The sequence below is a fragment of the Cyclospora cayetanensis genome, unplaced genomic scaffold (assembly GCF_002999335.1).
Source record: "Cyclospora cayetanensis isolate NF1_C8 unplaced genomic scaffold, CcayRef3 CcayRef3_contig_54, whole genome shotgun sequence".
In the NCBI taxonomy this organism is placed as follows: Eukaryota; Apicomplexa; class Conoidasida; order Eucoccidiorida; family Eimeriidae; genus Cyclospora; species Cyclospora cayetanensis.
This window is the reverse complement of record NW_020312525.1, coordinates 140203-161323: the sequence shown is the minus strand read 5'-3', so window position 1 is coordinate 161323 and position 21121 is coordinate 140203. Positions and strand designations below refer to the sequence as shown.

At 52.1% G+C, this 21121-nt stretch overlaps 4 protein-coding genes across 4 annotated transcripts; 2 read left to right on the top strand and 2 right to left on the bottom strand.

The window, feature by feature from the left end:
* Positions 1–14: 14 nt before the first annotated feature.
* Positions 15–2787, bottom strand: LOC34618080. The gene is made up of 5 exons (XM_026334930.1): positions 2617–2787; positions 1664–2324; positions 1171–1407; positions 539–774; positions 15–212 (listed from the first exon to the last, which is right to left on the bottom strand). The coding sequence occupies exons 1-5, from the start codon at positions 2785–2787 to the stop codon at positions 15–17; spliced, it is 1503 nt and encodes a 500-aa protein (XP_026190715.1).
* A 753-nt stretch (positions 2788–3540) lies between these two features.
* LOC34618082 (protein SDA1 homolog) lies at positions 3541–8801 on the top strand. The gene is made up of 12 exons (XM_026334928.1): positions 3541–3597; positions 3844–3987; positions 4153–4416; positions 4614–4745; positions 4936–5172; positions 5438–5590; positions 6009–6141; positions 6388–6674; positions 6881–7084; positions 7302–8063; positions 8354–8557; positions 8682–8801. The coding sequence occupies exons 1-12, from the start codon at positions 3541–3543 to the stop codon at positions 8799–8801; spliced, it is 2697 nt and encodes an 898-aa protein (XP_026190713.1).
* Positions 8802–9153: 352 nt separating this feature from the next.
* LOC34618083 lies at positions 9154–10601 on the bottom strand. Its single transcript, XM_026334950.1, has 3 exons — positions 10211–10601; positions 9732–9814; positions 9154–9573 (listed from the first exon to the last, which is right to left on the bottom strand). The coding sequence occupies exons 1-3, from the start codon at positions 10599–10601 to the stop codon at positions 9154–9156; spliced, it is 894 nt and encodes a 297-aa protein (XP_026190735.1).
* A 947-nt stretch (positions 10602–11548) lies between these two features.
* LOC34618085 lies at positions 11549–14310 on the top strand. Its single transcript, XM_026334949.1, has 5 exons — positions 11549–12439; positions 12687–12885; positions 13022–13065; positions 13340–13504; positions 13729–14310. The coding sequence occupies exons 1-5, from the start codon at positions 11549–11551 to the stop codon at positions 14308–14310; spliced, it is 1881 nt and encodes a 626-aa protein (XP_026190734.1).
* Positions 14311–21121: the final 6811 nt, after the last annotated feature.

Here is a 21121-nt window from a genome sequence, read left to right as displayed (position 1 = left end):
CAAGGCCAAAAGGCTCATCCATAAAAGGGGTCCGGCTGTGCATATACGAATTCTTCTCTGTACCCTCGGGGGAGGGTAGACAGGGAAGAGCAATGTGCTGAACAACTGTAGACCGCTACAAGGCCAAAAGAAAGGCGCTCCACAGATGCAACACCGGCAGGGTCGTGCAGACCAACCCGCTCCGCTAATTGAGAGATCAGGTGAGGCTGAACCTGAGAAGATAGCAGAAGGGGACAGCTAATATTGATCCTCATCAAATAAAAGAGAGGAAACAGAACAGATGATAGGGGCAAGCCGGTACGCACACACAAACCGGAGGAAGCCTACGGCGAAACGCGGGTAGGGGCAACATAAGAAATGTATGTACATGCATTCTGTAGCATTGGCTAAGGATTCGACCCCAACACCAAAACGAGCGAGACATCAAAGGGGGTCAGAGACAGAAAAAGTCACCAACAGTACCAAACCCGACTGCCGCACCACATAGCCACCGGTTGGTCGCTAGGGGAGGCAGGATGTTTTGCCCATACTAACTGACTTGAAATTCAAACTGTCTCTTAGCTCCGCATGCGCAGGGAGGCACCTCTGCTGGCTTTATCTGCCCCTTGGAGAACGGCCATAGGGGGGTGCCCCCCTGGGCATACCGGACGACGTGGCCTTTTTGATGAGGCCTTCCGCAACGCTTAAGAAAAACTTCCAACTGAGGATCCTGCGAAGTGTGCTGCTGGTAGATTTCCTCAAAAGCATCCGTCTCCGACTCATCCAGGTCAGCCTCTGCAGGCAGGTAAACCCCAGCAACCAAGCAAATCAACGAGACGCAGCGCGAACCCCGCATGCAATCGGGGAAGCAAAAGCCAGGGTGGAATACTGCCGAGACGCGCACAAACGCCAAACGAGAGAAACCGAAACAAAGAGCAAATGGGGGATAAAGCAAAACCTCTGTATTGGGTATACCATCGGGACAAAGGCTTCAATTCCAGAGGGTGCCTCTCTTTTTAACGAATGCAGATTCCATCACAAAAGCATTCACCTTATTGAAAACCCCTTTTCTCCTGCATAGCTGGTGCAACGGTTTCAACTCCGAGATGCCCGTGGAACACGGAAGCATGGCCTCCCCGGGTGGCTCTACACTGCGCTATAGGGGTCGGTCTGATTTTGATTCAGGCTTACCCGGTGTCTCTTTGATGGTTTGTTGGTATTGCTTGAGAAGCTCTTCCTCGTGAGAAAGGGGTTCGTTATCTCCTGCCAGTCCAAGCCTCTCTAGAGCAGCTTCCAGAGTTTCGTTCGCTGAGGATTCCTTATTTCCCAGCTCCTCCGTCTCAGCGGACAGGGGAAACTCCGGGAAGGCAACAAATACAGAACCGAACTTCAGTCTCTTCAGGCACCGCGGATGCAGCACTCGACCAGCTGCACGCACGGAGCAATCACCCCAAACACGAGCGCTTACAAAACCAAATCCTAGACGGCAGCGCACGCAGTGATGTGTGCTCGTCAAGGGAGGAAGCCTGCATAGGCCCTCAGGAACGAGCATCTGCAAAAGGAAGGTAAAGGACAGCCGTCCTCAATTTTGAACGAGACGTTCTATGACCAAAAACTCTTGTCCCGAGTTGGCACTGATCCCTAGAGGTTAGGATTTATATGAAGCAAAAAAAAAGGCACACACCTTTAATATGAACTCCATCCAAGAGCAGCAGCCCTCGCTGATCTGCCTCCGTGTCCTCGAATTCGAACTCTGTCGAGTCCAGATCGACAACTCCCGAAGGATCTGTCTCCTCGTCACTTTCCGCTGCTTCGGCTGCCTCCTCCTGCTGTTGCCGCAACAACACCTGCAGCCTCCTTTCGTTTCGGAGTAGCTGCTGCTGCAGCAGTTCGACAGCAGCTGCATGTTCTGTCTCGGAAACGACATCTCCACCACTGAGCCCGCATACCGGGCAACAGCACACCTGGCGGAGTCTCTCACCCCGCTGCAGCAGCCTTATTACTGCCGCCTTGGTTGCCTCATCAATTGTCTGCGCTTGCCCGTGCGTATCTCCTGAAGTCCCCCTTGAAGGCGCCATTATGGCAGCTGTAGCAGATGTGTCTGAGGTGCTGCTGCTATTGTTGTTGCAAGTATTCACCTTTTGCTCCAGCTGCTGCTGCTGCCACAGCCGCCAAAACTCTTTTTTGGACGCAAAGAAGTTGGAGAGTGCGAAGCTCGGGTATTCGTCATTTTCTCGTGGGAGGTGCGAAGACACCGCACGGAAGTGCCCCCCGCAAGAGAGGCAGCAAAATACGTAGAGGGATCGGTGAAAAGAAGCCACAAGCCCATCAACAGGCGCGTAAATCTGAGAGAGAGAGAGAGAGATAAACGCAGGAGCCCTAGCAATAGAATAGAGGTCCACTGAGAAAGATTTTCAAAACAACACTAAAAGCTCCCTGCAGGTAGCGCAGAACGTGCAACAACAGCTAGACACGCTGAAGCACCCAAGGCCACGCGGGCACTTAACAAGACGAGAGCAGCACCACGCACAAACGGCCGGGCAATTAGAGCCGAATTACAGTCAGAATAGCCGCATGCAATCATAACTACCGAGCGAAAGAAAGCGTGGAGCACCCTGCTGCGCCTTGCCTGCGTACCTGAACGAGCAGCGTGAGAGGGACTTGAGGCGAACAGACGGTACAAAACAAATTGGCGGGAGGAGGGCCTGCCTGCCATGTGGGGAGGCCTCCTACCTTCGATGGGAAAAACCATCGAGGAACCCTCCGCTCGGCCGTCATAAATCCCAGGGAGATTTCCTCCGCGTCCATCCTGCCGGAAATTCGGGGTTGGGGACTAGGAGGCAGGCTGGCAGGCTCGGAAGCCTTGAGGCTGTGAAATCTGCCTTCGCTGATTTTTTGTACGGCACAGCACCTCGGATTCGTGATCGCCTCAGGGTGAGGCAGCGGCGGTTTGTGGCGGGAAGCGCGTTGTTCAGTGCCCCCCGCTGAAGGAAAAGGAACGGGCTGCCGGTGAAGATATCGTGACTTTTCGGAGCCTGCGTGGCCTTAAGAAGTCCAAACTGCCCATGAATAAGCAGGAAGGTTCAGAAGAGCCGCTCTAATCGCTGCTTCCTTGCTGGGTGGTTCTCGGTACCTCATCGCTGCATGCCCCCCAACCCCCCGTATGGCCGCGGGAGGAGGGAGGCCCTTGGACCTTCAGGTGCCTCATCGCTGCTTCTGCAGGAGCATCTTGCGCAAGCAGTGCCGCAGGACGAGCTCTAAGCCTGGTTCCATCCAAATAGGTCAAAACAGACAAGGTTTTCCTCCGGCACAGCCGTGGACTGCACGCTTTGAGTCTCGCTGTGCGGGGCTGAGGTGTCCCTCGCCGCCTTCCGCTATCTTCCTTTGCGTACTCTGCGGAAACTGCTGAAAAGCTGCAACTTCAGTCTACAGACAATTTTCTGGGTGCGATAAGAGGCGCAGGGGCGTTTGCTGAGCTCCCTTTCCCCGCGGATTCTTAGGGCGCTCCGAAACTTGCAAGCCTTGCAGGCACCCAGTCAGGCTCAGCGGCTTGTAGATAAGATGGGGGGCCTCAACGAGGATCAGGAAGACGCCGTCATGTCTTTGGCTCTCCTGCAGGCAAGCCTAGCCTTCCCACGCGACACAGATCGGAAGCTGCGATCAAGCGCGAGGGTTGGCCAAACCTGCCTTGCGGTCTGCTGGACGTCGCGCTCTCGCCTTCGTGCACTTATTGCCATGCCACACTTTTCTTTGGCTGCCTTCTCCATTTAATCCAATCCTGCTGTATAACCTTAGGCCCATGCCCTCCCCTTTCGCGCGTGGGCCTAGAACTAGGGCCCCAGTGTTTACGGGTGTTTGCTGCAGAACAAGATAAAGCGCGATCCTGAGGCGTATCGCGAGGAGTTTCTTCTGCAGCTCTCAAACTTCAGAGGCCTCTTGGTCGCGCTGAAAGAGCAGCCTTACCGACCAACCAGAAAACTCCAGAGCCTCGCCATGTTCCTTGCACACGTAAGTCCCGATCTCTTGGTCTAAAGCCTCAAGCCAAAACCGTTAAGCCCGTTCTTCTTGTAAATGCAGCGTTGTCTGGATCTTTGCAAAATGCCCTCCCGGAGATGCTTCACGAGCAGGAAGCCTCGGACCTGCGCTCGCTAGTTCGCTGTGTGGCTCCTGCAGACTGCCCCCTGCTACAGCGCAGAGGCAGCCGATTCGTGGGCTTCTGGAGATGCAGAGACTTTGGGGAATTCAGAGAGAGCCTTGGTGTCCGACGCCTTTGGTCCTGAGGCAACATCCTCCATCCAGGGCCCCCTCGACGGGGGCCCTTCGCCATCCGTGGAATTGAAGGAGGCGATGCAGCAGCTCCTTAGCAGCGCCGAGCTGCACCCGACAACGCGCCATGCACTGCTCAATGCTGTTCTTCTTCTGCGGAGTAAAAAGATGGTACTGCGAAAAGCAAAGTCCCTCAAAACAAAACTTCAACGCCTGTGGTAGTGCCGAGAGAAGGCCCTCACTGCGTTTGAATTATACAGCAGCACCCTTCTTCCGCAAATGTAGCCCGGCATCTCCAGAGCAGCCGCCACCTACAGGCGTATCCTCATGAGTAGATTTGTGGTTTAGGGTGTCTGGCGTCTTTGCAGCTGAGCTGCGAGGAGCTCTTGCAACAGTCCCTGGCTCTTCTGTGTCTAAAAGACAAGTTTGTGCGGCAACGTCTCATGGCCTTTGTCGTTAAGGACGTCGCGAAAGTCTTCGGTTCAACGAATAGCAACCAAGTGGGGCTTGATTTCAGAGGCGATGGCTGTCTAGGTCTGCAGGACCATTAGCGGATCCTAAGACAGGACCAGAAGATTTGTTGTAGGAAAGTTTCATAAGTTGTGTTTGCAGTGGCCGTGCATCTGAAAGTAGGGGACTCTGTGGCTGTATGTTTGGTGTTTTTCTGTCGTTTCGGTGATGCTCTCGCAGGCTCGGGGCTTGCTGTTGAATCGTCTTTTCGCGCTTCTGAAGAGCGGTTCCTCTCCCGTTGCAGCCCGGCTCGCACTCTGCTGCTTATTTCAGGTGTACCGTCACCTCAGCCTCAAGCCACAGACGCGCAACAGCGACTTCGCTGCCAAGGTTGTCAACGCAGTGGTCGGGGCGACCCTTGCACCGGACGCCAAACTCGCCTCTAGTGGGGCTCTATTCCTCCTGGGCGAGATTCAGGTATCCCCAAGCTGGCAGTGTACTAGCCACCATTCTCTTGAGCTAGCCACTGGATGTGGTTGGGCCGGGCAAAAGCGAAGCTACAGCCTCATCCTATGGCTAAGCAGACGCATGGCCCCAGGGCCCCACTAGACGCTCTCCGCGAGGGCCTGTAGCGCCTTCTGGGTGGAGGTTCTCACCAGTGGCAGCGATTTGTGCTCGTCAGGGAGGCTCTTTGAGTGTTTACCAGAGCAAGTGATTCCGCTGGTACGCTGCTGCTTCGCAGGCCGCAGCAACCCAAGCGAACTATTCCGTCCAGGCAGAGGAAGAAGAGGGTGAGGAGGCAGTGGCAGCAGCCGCAGCGGCAGAGCTACAGCAGCACAGCGCCCTGCACTCGAAGAAGTCGCTTGCGGCCAAACGGAAGCTGAAAAAGCAAAAGGTGGGAAGCCTTCGTGGGGGGGGAGGGCGCGTGATGCTTTGAGGGGTATCGGCATGCCTTAGGCTCCATGTGCTCACTGAACGGGTCTGCTGTATCACTCGAGCTCTACATTGGAAGCTTTTTGCGCTGAAAGCACAAAGTGCCGAGAAGTAAAGCGCTGTCCTAATGCCTGGCACTCCCCGTTTGATTCCCTTGCGGTTGCTTTTGCTGGTGCCTACGTAATCTACAAAGGCATACGCTGTGGAGGCCTATCGCGTTGAAGCGATTCACGATTTGCTTGGATTTCCCTCACACTCTTGAAAGATTTCTATGGTTGCGCTCAGTTTTCCTTTGGATGTAAACGGGCTTGGTATGCATTTCTGGCCCCTCTGGTACGCTGCGCATGTTGCAATGCTATGTCTTCTGGTTGCTGCTGCAGCAACGCTTGCAGAAGCGTCTGGTGCGAAAGCAGCAACGAATTGAGGAACAGCGCGAGCAGTGGGGAACTACGGCCTCTACCGCCATCTTGGATCTCATTTACGACCCCCATTCCTTCGCAGAAAAGCTTTTTGGTAATAATTAATGGGGTTCAGGGTTTAAGGTTTAGGGTGGAATCTCCTGATCACGCGTTGCGCTTAGGCTCCTGGTTTCGGCGTGTACTTTGTCATCAAATGGGAGGCACAGACAGCTGCTGGCTCTGGCCTTTTCAGAAAAGTAAAGCTCTTTGCTATGTTTCATGGGTGGAGAATGCAGTAAGTCCTGGCTTTTGAGGTCGGACTATGGGCTGCTTTTGCGTGTTTCTATTTGTTCGTCTACAGCCCGCGTGCGTCAGCAGCGCGAAAGCTTTGGCACGCGTGTTGTCTTCCTCAATTTATTGTCCCGTCTAATTTCGCATCACAAGGTGTTGTTGTTCAACCTCTACCCCTACTTACAGAGGTACATGAATCCCACGCAACGGCTGGTCCCTGCACTTCTCGCGGTCTCTGCCAACGCTGTTCATGCCGGAGTTCCTCCCCAAGAAGTCTTGCCCCTCGTCAAAACGATTGCAGACAACTTCGTGAACGACACGCGGGGAGAGGAGGTAATCACACTGGGCCTCAACGCTGTAAGTCCTCCATACCTGTACGGCCTAAGCCTGTAACTACATTCTCGCACACTATCTGGCGGGTGCATCTCCAACATTTTCCGCAATATGCGTCTTACCAACAGCGAATCCTGGCCCGTGGCACAGTCAGATCCTCAAATCGTAGTCATCTTAGATTGAAGGTTGAGGCCACAAGGCGTACGGGCTAGGGCGTGTCTATGGCGCAGATAATGGAGATCTGCAGCAGAAATCCGCAATGCATGACGGCCGAGCTGCTCGGAGACTTGCTACAATACACTAAGCACAAGAGCAGCAAAAGCGTGTCTGCGGCTGCTAGGGGCCTTTTGAATGTCTTTAGGGAAGTATGCCCGACAATGCTTCCAAAAGCCTTCCTGGGCAAGGAAGCTGCCATACAGCTACAACGAAACACAGTGAGAGAAAGCTCCTTTTTGTTGACCGTTCTTTGGTAGCCTCTCTCATTCGCGTCCTTGCCGCCTCCACAATTCGACGCCTTTTTTCTCGACGTTTCTCTTAATGGCTCTCTGTCTCTCAGCGTTACTGCGACTTTGGTGTAAGCATCTTGTAAAAGCCCTGATGATAATCTAAGGGGGCAGCTACACTGTCAGGCTTTGTGACGTGTGTTCTCAGGGGGGCCCCCTGGAGTTTGGGGCCCTCACCACCTCGACGACCCTCAGTCTACTGCCGCAGCTGGAGGCTCTAAAAAGGCGTTCCAAGGAGGAGCTGCAGAGGGCATTGCGGGGTGCAGAGGAGGAAGAGGAAGAGGAGGAAGAGGAAGAGGAGGAAGAGACTGATGAGGGTGAGAGTGAGGGCGAGGAAGGAGACGATGACGCCCAGGGCAGCGAGACAGAGGGGGAGACAGATGGTGAAGAGACAGATGAAGGGGCAGATGAAGCAGAAGAGACAGACGAATACGAAGAAGACAGTGAAGCTGAGGACAGCCAGCCAGACGAAGATGCACATGGAGAAGAGATAGACAAGGAAAAAATAGAAATAGAGCAACAATCAACACAGGAAGCAACCGAAGGAGGGCAGCCACCAAAGAAGAAACGCCGCCTTCAAACAGCGGCAGGAGACGCAGCAACTAAGGAGGAGATTTCAGAAGTGCAAGCAGAAGCGGATCACGTTCCAGAGGGTGGTGCACGTTTGCTAACTGATGCAGACTTTGCAGCTCTGCGTTTGTTGAGAGCAAAGCACTTGGCACAGCAGGTCAGAGGAGGGTCGCGGAAGAAGGGGGGCCTTCAAGTTGACTCGGAGAGGGATCTGAAGCTGCTCAAGTTACTTACTGCGGAAGAAGACATGGATAGCCAAGCTGCAAATAGCAGTGATAGCAGCAGTGACAGCGAAGACAGCGAGGATGAAACTGAGGGACACCGTCAGGAGGTAAGGGGCGCTCATGTCTTTGATGTGTGTTTTTTTTGTTGAGAAACTTCGCAACATACACAAATGCATGTACATCTGTTTGCACATCAGTTTGTTTTTAGATCTATGTACATGTGTCCTTGGGCTTGCTCATTATCATCGTCAACGCGTACTACGCTTGCTTGTGCATGCCGAATTATTCCTATTTTAAACAGTCTTTGTACTGTACGGCCTCCCCATCACCTGCACTTCATGCCACGGCCTAGTCGGAACACTAGGGTGTATATGTGTTTGTGGGTGGGGTTGTGTTACTTTCTCAGGATGGGTTTGTGTCAGAGCGAGACCTGGAAGGTATTGCGGGCCGCAAGCGGCGCAGGGCGAGAGAGCGGGCCCGGGAACGCGAGGAGAAGCTGCAGCAGAAGAAACTAGGTGGCAAAAAGTGGCAGCAAGATACTGAAAACAAAAAGGGCTCAACGCCTCAGCACGTCAAAGACAGAAGGAAACCCTTGCTTATGATCCAACAGGTGATAAGACAACTTTGTTGCACCATTGATGCAGAATGTCTCCTTTTTTGCATCCCTTTTCTCTATCAATGCCCGTACCCCACTTTAAAGGAGTGTACTTCTGTTGTTGCGCGCATCCATTCAGAGCCGCCGCCTCAGGGAAAAAAAGCAGCTTAGTGTGCGGGATAAAGCAGCGAACCTCAAGAAGAGAATTAAAAACCTGAAAAAGAGCCAAGTCGGGAAGCCTAGGAGGCGCAAGAGGTAGAAATGCCCAGTAGGGCGGCATCTCACCAGGGAAGAAGCAAGTTTGCATGCCAAGTCGCTGAATAAACAGCTAGGAATCTGTTGAGCGAGCGAGCGAGCTACGCCGCGCACAGGACCTGGATGGGTGGCATTCAGCAGACTTTTGCCAGATTCTGTAGCTCAAGCGCTTGGCGTTACATGGCATTGGAATACTCCTGCATTATTGTCTTAGCATTGGACTCTTAGCGGCTCTTTCAATTTTTCCTTCTAGTGCAGGCTTGTGCCCTGAGTGCTTGTATACTTGCATTCGATGCCCCTCTGTGCGTAGCACAGAAACGAAACTGCATTTATACATAATACTAATAATCACGGGTTTAAAGGTCTCCAAACTGCGGAGTCCTAGGTGACCCCTCCTCAGCCTCATCGCAGCCTTCGGGGGTGGGCAAAAGTAGCCCCTTGGGAGTTTCGCCTCCAGGCTGCTCAAGCGCGATTCGGAGGGGGTCCTTGCAGCGCCTTTGGGGTTTGCTTGATGGTTGAGCGAACCCTGGAAGAAGGTGGGCCTCAGTGCTCTTGGCAGATGCGTTTGTGGTCAAAATTCCTACTCTGCAGTTCTCTAAAATAAACCTATAATTGACCCAGGGGTGGTATTTAACGAATTCGGAGTACGCCTCTCTCCCCGCTACCCCCAGGAGTACTTGAGAGCCCCCTGGATGAAAGCGGAGGTAGGAGGATATGTCATACACGACGCCCTCTAAGGCCACCCAACAGTCGCTCCGACTGTGGTGCGCACTTAGCTGCAAGGAGAGCAGAGAGAAGAGACAGTGCAAGGCAGCTGCCCACATGGATGGAAACAAATCGCTAGACCAAAATATCGACAGAGCATTAAACTCGATACCTACATATGTTAATGCTTATTTGCTATATCTACATACATATATATATGTATAAATACCTCTTCCGGTGTAATTTGCCTGAAGGGATCTCCCCTGCTTTTGTTTCCGGCAGTCAGATCCCTGAATCGACTCTGGTTTGACACTGCGGGAACAGAAGACGCTCAGGGAGACGACGCTCTCACGCTTTAACAAAGGGGGACGTACAAACGCACTCCGGCGCTAAATAATATAATCAGGGAAAGCTTCAGACGGCAAGAGTGCGGGGCAGAGTAAACACAGCGACTGCGGGAGTGACCGCACAAAGGGAAGCGGCGAGTGGCGTGCCCAGGCAGACTGGAAAAGAGAGCGAGCAAAAGGACAGGGAGGAAAAGCACGGCAGAGAGCCAAATGGAAGACACGGATGCGTACGGGGACGCATGCAAAGAGCCCCAGGCTATGATAGTTACAGAGAAAGTGGCCACACAACATTGGTGGCTCTCCGTTGTTCCGAAGTCATGAGATCTGCATAGTGTCATTTGTTAATATTTTAACTTCTCACCTCCCATGCGCCCTGAAAACCCTCCGATTGGGGCCTTCTGCATGCCTTGTTCCGCCATTTTGTGTTGCCGCTGCTGCAGTATATCTGAGGCACGCGAGTGCAGTATACTGACGAGGGGCATCTGGGGTGTCAGGGCAGAAAACAGGGCAGGGGGCCCCCCAGAAGCGTCCTCCTCTCCAGAACCTGAAACCACTGGTGCGGCTGCCCACTGAGAGGCAACAGAGGCGCCACTTGTGCTACTACTACTGCTGCTGCTACTGAAATGTCGTCGTATTGGCAATGTACCCGACTCAACGGTTCGTCCTACCGGGAGGGGCACTGGTGTTTCAGGTGCTGCCGCTGCATCAGGAGTAGCAGCAGCGCCTGATCCCACATCATGCATTGATTTCATTTTCTATTGGCTGCTCTAACTGATTTATATTTGAAATGCAGCACGAATGTAGATACTGCGTCAAATATATCCCATTGTGACCGTATGTAGACAAAGCTATAAACTCATGCAGTTACTCATGAGGGGTCGAGGCGGTGCTGCTCATGCAATCGCACTAGCTCCAGCATGTGTACATGACTGTGAGAGTTCCTTCCATATAAGCTGGGTTAGGCAAAACACATTACCTTTCCAAAAAGCGGTACTCCTGCGAGTCCTGAGGTGTTTGCAACACTACGCTGTCGCCAATAAGGGGGCCGTGTTCTGCATGCATTGTGCATGCGCGTGGCTTTTGAACCATTCTAAGCGCATGGGGACGTACTGGGTCTCAGTCAGGCGTAGCACATGTGCCCATTTGCGGTGATGCAGCCCATTTTAGGTGATTGAGTGGCTGCCGCTCACCTTTTCATACTGACTCGCCGCGCCGTTGCCAGTGCCTCACCGCAAGGCCCTCGCTTCCCATTTCGTTTGTGCCGGCAGTTTGGCTCGAAGTCGCCCTTTTAGTGGTTCCCTACGATATCTCCCTTCTCATCTTTTCACTTCTGGCAGGTCCCCTTGTGAGGGTTCTCCGAGGCTTTACAGCCTCAGCAGCAACAGCTGCTGCTAAGGCGAACCGTTCCCTCCCCCTTGCGAGCAGCAATGAGGAGGAACTTCACTCTGCAGTCTTGCACAGTCGAAGCGGCACTGAGTAAGCGATCCCGAGTTTTCCCAAAGGGCCTGCTGCTGCGACTCCAGGCTCCCCAACTGAGGCTGCTGGCCCTTCGCGCTACAGTGTCTCAACATCCGATTTACTCGTGTGCAACTGCACTGCCCGTTGCTCAGCGAATCAAGAGTTTCAGTCGCATCGACGCTCCATGGACTTCTGAGAACTGGCAGAAACTGCAGTAGTAGCGGCATCCGCAGCAGCTGGAATGGATAGCCGTCCCGCCCCTGTTGGGGCAGGCAGCAGTGGTGGTGTTGCTTCAGGATATTCATTCTTCTCTCATTTTTCTCCTTTTTCTTCTCAACAGCGCCAAGCGGCACATGAGGTCCTCCCTGGTCTCTTCCTTGGGTCTGCTGCTGCGGCGAGGAGCGGCAGCTGGTTGCAGCATCATGGCATTACACACATACTTTGCCTTCACAATGCTGCAGCCTCACCCTCTGTGCTGCAGCAGCAACTGCAGCAGCAAATGAAGCAGCGCAAGGAGATTCTAAAGTGCAATCCTGAAACGGAGCCAGCAAGGGTGCAACAGCAGCAGCGGGTGCTGCAGCAGATGCAGCAGCAACAGCTGGTGCAGTACCTTGCGGTGCACCCTGATAGATTCGTGTACTGCTGCTGTCATGCTGTCGATACACCTCAGGAGCTGGTGCTGCCTCTGTTTCCTCTTTGCTTTGACTTCATAGATCAAGCCCTCGGTGATAGGAACTACCGGCTTCATGCTCCAGACGAGCAGCAAATGGCAGCAGCGGCAGCAGCAGCAGCAGCAGGGATACCGCAACACAACGTGCGGCTGCTACAAAGCCGCAGGAGGAACCATTGTTTTGTAGAGAAGGACTGTATAATTAACAGCTACGCCTTCCCAGAAGACAGTCTAGGTCCTGCTGAATCTGACGGCAGCACGCCTGCGGCAGGGAGTGAGACAGCATGCTCAGCAGGAGAGAAGAAAGTAGGAGGCCGGGTGCTGGTACACTGCGCAAAGGGGATAAGCCGGAGTGCATGCATTATCCTGGCATATTTGCTCTTCAGAAAAAGCCTACGGATGGAAGATGCCTTAGAGTTTCTCACGCGCAAACGGCCTGTCTATCCTAATGTTGGATTTCAGGTAAGTCATGCGGGTTGGAGTTTAGGGCTGGCGGCACATGGCCGTCTGAGTGGAAACGGGGAAAAAGCGCTGCTGTAGCTTCTACCATGTACACGTTTCTTTTCGGCAACAGCTGCGTGTAGAGACTCTGGAGCAGAGGAAGAAGGCGAAACCCCACAGCAAGGGGCGGCCTCCTCCCCCTGCAGGAGGCCTAAAGGAGAAGGTTGCAGAAGGGTAGTTACAGCTTTCCGCTTCTGCCGTTGTACAGGTTCAGCTGCAGTACTTGCAAGAACGGATGGAAGAGATCCGGCCAGCGCTGCCTCACACATTAGACCCTGACGAACAGCAGCAGCAGCAGCAGAAGGGAGCCGCGGCAGGCGCAGCAGCAGCGCATGCATTTGAAGCTACGGTGTCTATCGAAGAAAGCGAGCCCGATATCTTTCGAAGAGATCCAGACGCCAGAAACCGTAAGAAGCTTTACCTTCTTTGCTAGCTTTCAGAGTGCCCAGCTGTCAAAATTTTGCAATTTGGAAGTTTCTAAAAGTCAAGCGGGTACTGGTCGCCAGATACGCAGAATCATGCTTTTGTAGTGCACTTGTGCAGGACTGCGCACTTTTGTTGCCTCTTGCTCTCACGAGCTCACTGAAGCGGAACTCAAACGGCGGACTACCGTATGTCCACATTTGTTCGCAACTGCTGTTTGATCCCTTTCTTGGCACTTTGAATGGTTCATTATAGCTGAATATGTAATCGCTACTTGGAATACTACATGCCATCTCTCCGTATGACCAAAATGAAACGCGAGAAACGCAGCGCAACACATACTGCCGTCTTCTTGATAGTGCCATCGTCCTGCTTGCCTTAATGTCTCCTCGGTGCGTTCCTCAGGAACGGATCGCACTGGAGTGCAAGGCTCTGGAGGCTCAGGTGTCTCTTCTCTATAAAAAGGCCCCTCTGTTGCAGCAGAGGACCCTGTGGCGGCCTTTTGGTCTCTTCTTCGAGAACCTCCGCTCCTATCAACTCATGCAAGACGAAGAGCTTTTAAAGATGGCCGAAGAGAGTGCGCAAAAGGCGGCGGAACTCAAGGTCAGTTGCTTATTGTCGTAAGGCATCTTTGCTGGTTGTTTGCTCTTGCTATCGCTGTAGTTCATTGTGGGTGCCAGCTGCCTGGTCCTGCAGTATTTTTCTGCGGCTTCCGACGTGTGGCTTCTTGCTGAGTCCTGTCTTCATCTCTTGTATCTACAGACGTAAGTTCACGGCCTCAGCGCGCCATTTCGTGAAGCCTGTTTGCGGCGTTGTGATTCTTTCAGCTAGTATTCGCTGCAACACTTCCAGGTGTTTCTATAGCTGACAAAGTAGCGGATGAGGTCCGAGCCTGGGTAGCGGACTGCAGAGCTGCTGCTGCTGCCAAGGAGAATGTCAAACACACTGCCGCAGGCGGCGCCTCCAGGGAGGAAGCAATTGCCGACAAAGTTAATGGTAAAACAGAGTGTCGGGGGGAGGACGAGCCAAGCAGTAAATATGTGCGAAGCAGCAGCAGCAGTAGCAGCAGCAGTAGCAGTAGCAGTAGCAGCAGCAGCGGCAGGACCGGCGTAACAGAGCCCAGAAGGGCACTGTCCCCTGCGTATGTATCATCTCACAAACGGCGTCGCAGCCGGAGCAGAAGCAGAAGCAGGGACAGATCGAGGTGTAGAGGCCGAGACAAGCTGATAGATGGAGAGCGGGATCGCGATCGAGTTCGAGAAAGGCAAAGTAGTGTCGAAAGGAAGACGAGAAAGAAATCTCCTTCAAAGAAAAAGAAGCATAAGGAAAAGAAGCGAAATGGCCTTAGATTGAAACTGAAAACCCCTAAACCAAAACCCAGTAAAAAGTATAGCAGCGACAGTGAATAAACTTTGCAGTGGCTCATGCTGCTTCATCTATGGGCACAGTTACAGTTGCTGTCAACGAAGCGGCAGAGTGAAAATGCAGAGAGGACCTATGCTCGAAGCAGCGACATGCGGGTCAACAACGTTTTCAAGCAGCAGAGTCCTCCTTGCGCTGATATCCCTAACTGCGCTGTTGAGGGAGACTTTTTGGTTTGAATTGACCACTGAACTTTTGTTTACGTCGCAGCTCATGCAGCAGCGGCTTAGGGCACTGCACGGTTGTTTATAGGCAACGCTCAGGGGCGAGTGCGTGATCTCTGGGGAACTCAGGGGCTCCTGGTGTTCTGCCATGAGCGCGTGTCTTCTACCTCTTTGCGCTCGGGGTGGCCGGTTCCTTCTTATAGCGTAGGCCATAGGCTGCCACTGCAGGAGCAGCGTACATTTGGGCCTTATTCTGGTATTTAGTAATACGACTGCAACAGAAACATTTACCTGGCCCTGCTAAATGCCCTTAAGGCTGGCTCCCGGCGCCGCAAAAATCTTGGAGCGGTCCCTTTAGAGATTGTACGGCGAGGTGTCCGCAGGGGAAAGGGCGAACTCCATCTGAAGAGAAAAGTCTCCGGCACAGTTAGTGGTGTGTTGCCTGAAGTCTATACGAAGCCCTACGGCATCTTAAAGCTGTGAGGGTGCACTGAGTTGCCACTGAGCAAGCAGGCCATGCCTTATCCCTTGAAGCTTACGGCCACCGAAGCGTGGTGTCCAGAAAGGTCACGGCTTAAGCTAGGCTCCGGCGAGTTCAATCGTCTTTGGGTCATTTGCAGTGTTGTTTTGAATTGACACCTCCAGAAAGAGGTAGAGGGCTCCAGCGTATGCATGGCATAAACGGCAATAATGCCCCCGCCACAGGAAATCTCACAAAGCAACCAACGAATTTTCATATCCCATGAAGAGTTCGTGTTTAAACAAACAATCATCATCTGACTGAGCGTCTGCGCTCGAAGTAGATTTACTGTGCGCTTCAAATGGCATGCGAGTGGTTGGATACAGCTAACGAGATAGCCGTCGCCACAGGTACCTACATCGCAGCTGACGAGACTCAGTGTGTGGCTACAATACGCACGACTCTTTATTGGCGAGGCTTGGAAACTGGTCTTGAGGAAATTCTTACGCGTAAGTCGTAGGGTGATGCCTATATTTGTGTAGGAAATGCCCGGTGGATCTGGTGGCCCTCTGACTAAGCTCGGGCGTACATATCAACCGAGCAAGATGCCAGCGTTGCACTATGTGAATGCTCAGCGGCGCCCACTTTCAAACTTCTGCTCTAGGCGGATGAAACTAACTTCTTTAAGCCTTGATGGTGTACAGGCACAGTTGGTAACCAAAAGCCACAATATCTAATGGGAATCAACAAGCAGGAGAACCACAACAAGAAGCTGATATGATTCAATGTGTGTGTCTTGCAGTGCATGAAGTAGAAAGGTTCCCTGGGCATTTGGTGGCACCCCTTTTTGCCTGCTACAAACAGCTTAGACCACTGCTTGCTAGCTCTATTGTCCGCCTTCCCGTACTTTTTCTGGAGGAGAACCTCCTATGTAACATTTATCACTCTCGTTCAGTGTGTTGATGCTCTAGGCCTTGAGAGTTTAGTCTTTTGTTCGCCTTTTTCTCCACAAGGTGAAAGCAATTGCTTTTCATAACTTGCTACGGTCACTTCTTGTGGGTGTCTAAGCTTCAGCGCAGCCGATATCTGCCTGCGTTCCTTATCTGCCAAAATACTGAGACCCGGAAGGCTTTTTGTGGCTTTAAAATCATCGAAGAGAATTGTGCATCTGTTACTGCCTGCTGATGCAAACCTGCTCCCCGATCCCTTCAGCGGAGGCCTCCATGTGAGGGTTGCTCCGGGAGACTTTGCCCCAAGGGAATATTTGGACTGCCTCCAAGTAGAGAAGCGCCCAACAGCTATGCTATTCCATGTTGCTCATTCGGAGCAGGAGAAGGTCCACGAGGAAGGGCAAGCAGTCACCGTGTATTGCGTTGAGACTTGCACCCCGCAAAACAATCACGTGCAGAAGCACCTGCTATCTTCCTAGAGTGTAATGCAATGCCGTTTTCGAAGAAACTCTCCAAATGGTGTATATAATAGCGCCCAAAGTCTCTGAAAGATCGCCTTCCAGGTATTCAGTATCATATTTAAAGGCATAGGAACGTCATCCTCAAGGTTTCCACCAGATGAATTTGGAATTGTGTAAGAGTTCTAACAATCTCTCTTTGCCTTGATATATGACTTCTTGTGTGCTTCCGTCATTCGTACTCTCATCTGCAGGCCGCCCCCATCTTTTCAAGGCCTTGTGGTGCCGGCTGGGCTTTCGGCAACATCAAGAAAGAGTTCCGTAAATGAATGCTAAAACATAATAACTACATGGCGCAGATGAGTGTAACGTAATAGTGTAGGCAAGAGCATCGCCACGCCTAAGTAGTGCAGGCCTCAGGGCACTACGGGTGGCAGAAGAACCCAGCAGGCATTCCAGCGGAGAGACGCTGGTGGCAAGCCACCTAATTTTACCCGCAGCCAGAACGATTGCAAGAGCAGTCACCCTATCTTCTCGCGAACTTCGAAGGCTCAACTATATTGGTGGCGACACTGAAGTACACTGCTTTAGCCACACAGAGGGATAGCTGTAGTTGTTCTGAGTAGGGAGAGGAGAGAGGAGCCGTATGATACCATGTGCGCTCAGGAAGGACAGAGCGGCACAGCCTATTAGTTTACCTGCGCGTTTGTATTTCTAACCGTAGCTGCATCCGCGTTGTTCTGTTGAATATTCCTTCTGATTTCTGCCCGTTCCACGCCATGTGGATGTGAATGATTATGCAAAGGTGAACGGGGTTACACCAACGCGGATTTTCGCTGCGCTGCAGAAATGGATGTATCATGCCCCACAAAGCCCTACGTCCAGTCATCGCAACCTTAGCACTATAGCATTATTCACGTTTGAGTCGTTTGAAGCTCATGGAATTTAGTGTGGGAGTGCAGGGTCAGGGGTAAACAAAAGCTGTGGATGACAGGCAGATGGTAGGATGTCCGCTTCCACATCGAGGAATGAGTATTCCTCGATGTCAATTTTAGGATTTATGTTTTAACAGCTAAGTGTCTGCTACAGACTCCATGCGATCAACTTCACACCTTCCTCAAACCACAAATAGGCGCTCGATACAGCGTCCCATGATATATGTACTAGAATGTAAAGCAGCTACCCATTAAACCACGGCGTGCGCGCTGGTGTAAACACTGTCTTTTTTAAAGTTGTGCTTGTTGGCAAACATTAAAGTCTAAGGCTTGCAGACCTCGGGGTTCTCAGTCGATTGTGGGCCCTCAGTTGCGCTTAGTTGTGTTTCCTGACGCGTCTTTTTTAAGGTAGTAGCAGCAATGCTGTCCACTTTTGCGACTGTTGCCACCACTCCTGCTGCTGTTCTACAGAAGCAAATCTATGTTCTCCTGCGGTGCCTGTTTGCTCCGAGCAGGCGTATGTCAAGCCTCAACGCATGAGCACCCCCTCGTCCACCGAGGGGCGGGGCTGCCTCTTCGAGAAAATACACCCTCAACTAACCTGCTAGCTTAGCCGCTGTCTGATTAGCCAAAGGCCAGCTAGAATTCCACGTGTCAAGCGGCTGGGCTGGCATGGGCTCAGGGTGACTGTGTATTGTGCATTGCGGCTCTGCAATCCTTCACAAGCGCTTTAGGGATGAGCTATTTTCTTGAGCATAAAGCCATATATGCACCTCGTAGAACACTGCTACTCCAGTCTCTTCCTTCCCCCGTCTGAATCTCCCGCCGCGTCCTCACCTCCGTAGTCCCACCCCTGTCCCTCTTTCCTATGTGCTCTTTCCTGGGTGTACGAGGTGAAGGGCCTGGCGACTGCTCTTTTCGGTTTGGAAACGAGGGCTTCTGCTAGGCGTCGCATTCCTCTGTTGTGCATCAGAGGAAAAACGAGAGTCCTTTCTATCAGAATGCCTTTCGATCACTTCTTCGTCTCTATTTCTTTTCCTGGGTCGTGCTGCTGCTTTTGGAATCGCTGCCCTTACATGTGCCGCTGCTTCTGCAGGTGTGGTTACGGCTGCTGCAACAAGGAACGAACGATCCACAGCCCGCTGCTTCCCAGGAGGGCACTGCCGGCTGCTCATGGCTCCCACAAGACTCGCCTCTAGCGGCTCCACTGAATGCAGCAATGCCGAGTTCTGCTGCAAGCCCCTGCAGTGGCAGCTCTCACACAAAGATGGGAATGTTACACTGTTTCGTGTTGCTCTTGCACTTTAGCAGGAGATACTCCCCTGTGACGATATAAAAGTCGTAGCAGCACCAAGAGTATCAGTCAAGACCAAGTTTGGCCAAAGGAAGATATGTGTAGAGTAGTGTTGGACTTAGAGGCTCCCACAAAAAGCCGAAAATTTTCTTTGCCAGAGCGTATGTACACCCCGCGGCGGTCGCCTGGCGAAGAGGCATGTCCTCCGTAGTAAGAACGGCTCGGGAGGCTTGTCTGCTTTTTACCCGGGGCACAGCAACAACAAAGCAGACTCGATGCAAAATGTGGAGCAGGAAGTGCAAAATACAAAAGCATCGCTGCATCGGCACTAAGAGCGACCAAAATACTAATAATAGACCCCTGGCTAGATCATGAAAAAGCGCTAGACTTGAGGCGTTACCTCCAAACAGTAGTTGAAAGAATTCAAACTTTCCGTACCCAGCTCCATGGTGTACGTGAAGCTGAAGGCGACTGGGTAGGCGGCTCTCCTCCATTTTCAGCAAACTACGAGACCGGATTGACCATTCCCTCTGCTTCTCTGAAGCACAGCCCGCAAATTCAAAAACGCTTATCCTGAACCCTCCACCCAGAGCTGCAACTCCTGAATGATAAACCGTTGACTTGCCTTTCAGCGAACAGAGCTGATGGTACGCTGGGGCCGCTACCACCCATGGAACATCTGTTGTTGGATACGGTGCAATGGGCGCCGGTGCTGTAACTACACTTGCTGTAGCTGCTGATACAGGGACTCCTCGAGGTTTTGCGTTCTTGTGTCTCCCGAATTTGTCACGGCTTATATTGTCCTGCTGCTGCATTTGTGGCCTTGCACCCATCCGGTTGAAACCCCCACCAGGGAGAGCCCACGGCAGAAACTGCTCTGCCTTTTGAGCTTTACTTGAGATGTCTTTACACCTAATACCTAGAGCTTTATTTTGACTCCCCGCGTGTAGAGGACTTCCCGATCCCTGCTGCCACCCAACGGGGTCGCAGCAGGTGTTGCCCGCAACCCCAATGGTTGACGCGTGTTCCGCTATGCGTGTAGACAGTAGAGCAGCACATTCGAGGCTCTTCGAATCACCTACAGAAGATTCCAGACACCCCTGGGAGCGCATGTGCCGACCCCTGTAAGGGAAGGAATTCCCCCACCAGGAAGGCCTCCAGTAGGACTCCCAGTAAGTGCCTCCTTCGTCTTGTGAGGGTAAATTATCCTTCATGATCGCGTGCGGAAATAAAAAGGATGTATTTTGCAGCAGGTGCCTATGGCATAGTGCTTGAGGCCTATGGGTTTTTATGGTTTGCCTGTGACCAGCTCTACAAGGGCAAATCGACTTCACACACAGTCCTGGTATAGGCGGTTTGGGAGGGATTTTCCGTCTTTGAATGCAGAATCGGCAAAGAGAGCAGTACTGTGTATTTCCGCTAGCGTCAGCATATACAGGACCAGCACTTTCATGAGCAGCGCGCTGTTCGATCCGATGAGGGAGTGACCCGACTTCTTCATTGCATCCTGGTCATCACACTAGATGCACAAACGTGTGCTCTTATGTGGCCTCCAAAGGTACTTCATAGTAGCCGAATTACTATTGGTTTTTCAAAAAAATGTTTGAATAAATAGGGTCGTACAAAGAAAACACATGACAGGTAGGATCTGAGTACCGGTACTCACGGTTCCCATTAGGTCTCAGCGCAGGCATGTTACTCCACTTCAGCCTACGCACATCAGTAATTTGCCGATACAAACTTGAGATGCAAAGGAGACTCCTTTTAAATAGCCAGTCGTGCCAAAGGAAGTACATGGCATTTGGAAATTGGCATGATTACAGGCGCGATATTCCTGAATAAAGACCCAGGGCAGTAACCACGGCTTCTGCCTCTTCTTTGAAGAAACACTTCAAGGGCCCCTCGCGTTTCTTCTCAAAATACGTTCGTGTGATTCCAAAGAGCTTGAGGAAACAGACCTTATAAGAACTTATGGTTTTGCTTGAAACCTTCGAGTCATGGCGCCGATCTCTGCTTGCCTTGTCGTCTAACTATGGGCGATAGCTAGTACTACGATGCCTCGCTAGTATTTCCACCACTTTGATTCATTTATTTGAGACCTCGTCATCCCCTGAAAAAGGCCCTAGCTTGCCACCCTACTGAACCTCGAAACCTAATACCTAAGCTCCTACCTGTAAAAGAAATGCTCCCCTGTAAGGACCTAAATATGCTGAACTCTTCGGTCGGTAATAAAAAAAAATAAGGGTACCACAAGCGTGTATGGCTGAAGAAATACGATGTTTGAGCTGCCGGGCTTTGGCTCGGAGCAGTCAGAGGAACCGCTTGCGTTTGAAACGTTCCTTTATCTTCTCTAGAGAGGCTCCTGCAGATGAAAAGCAACCGCACGCACTTGCATGTTGCACCACTGCTGCTGTTGGTGTTCATGCCGCAAAGCAAATAAAGGGATGTTTAAACAGGAAACCAAATTTGGGTGGATGCAGATGGTTTGAAGCACTTTTAATTCTACTTTCGAAACCCCCAAACCTTAGCCTTGAATC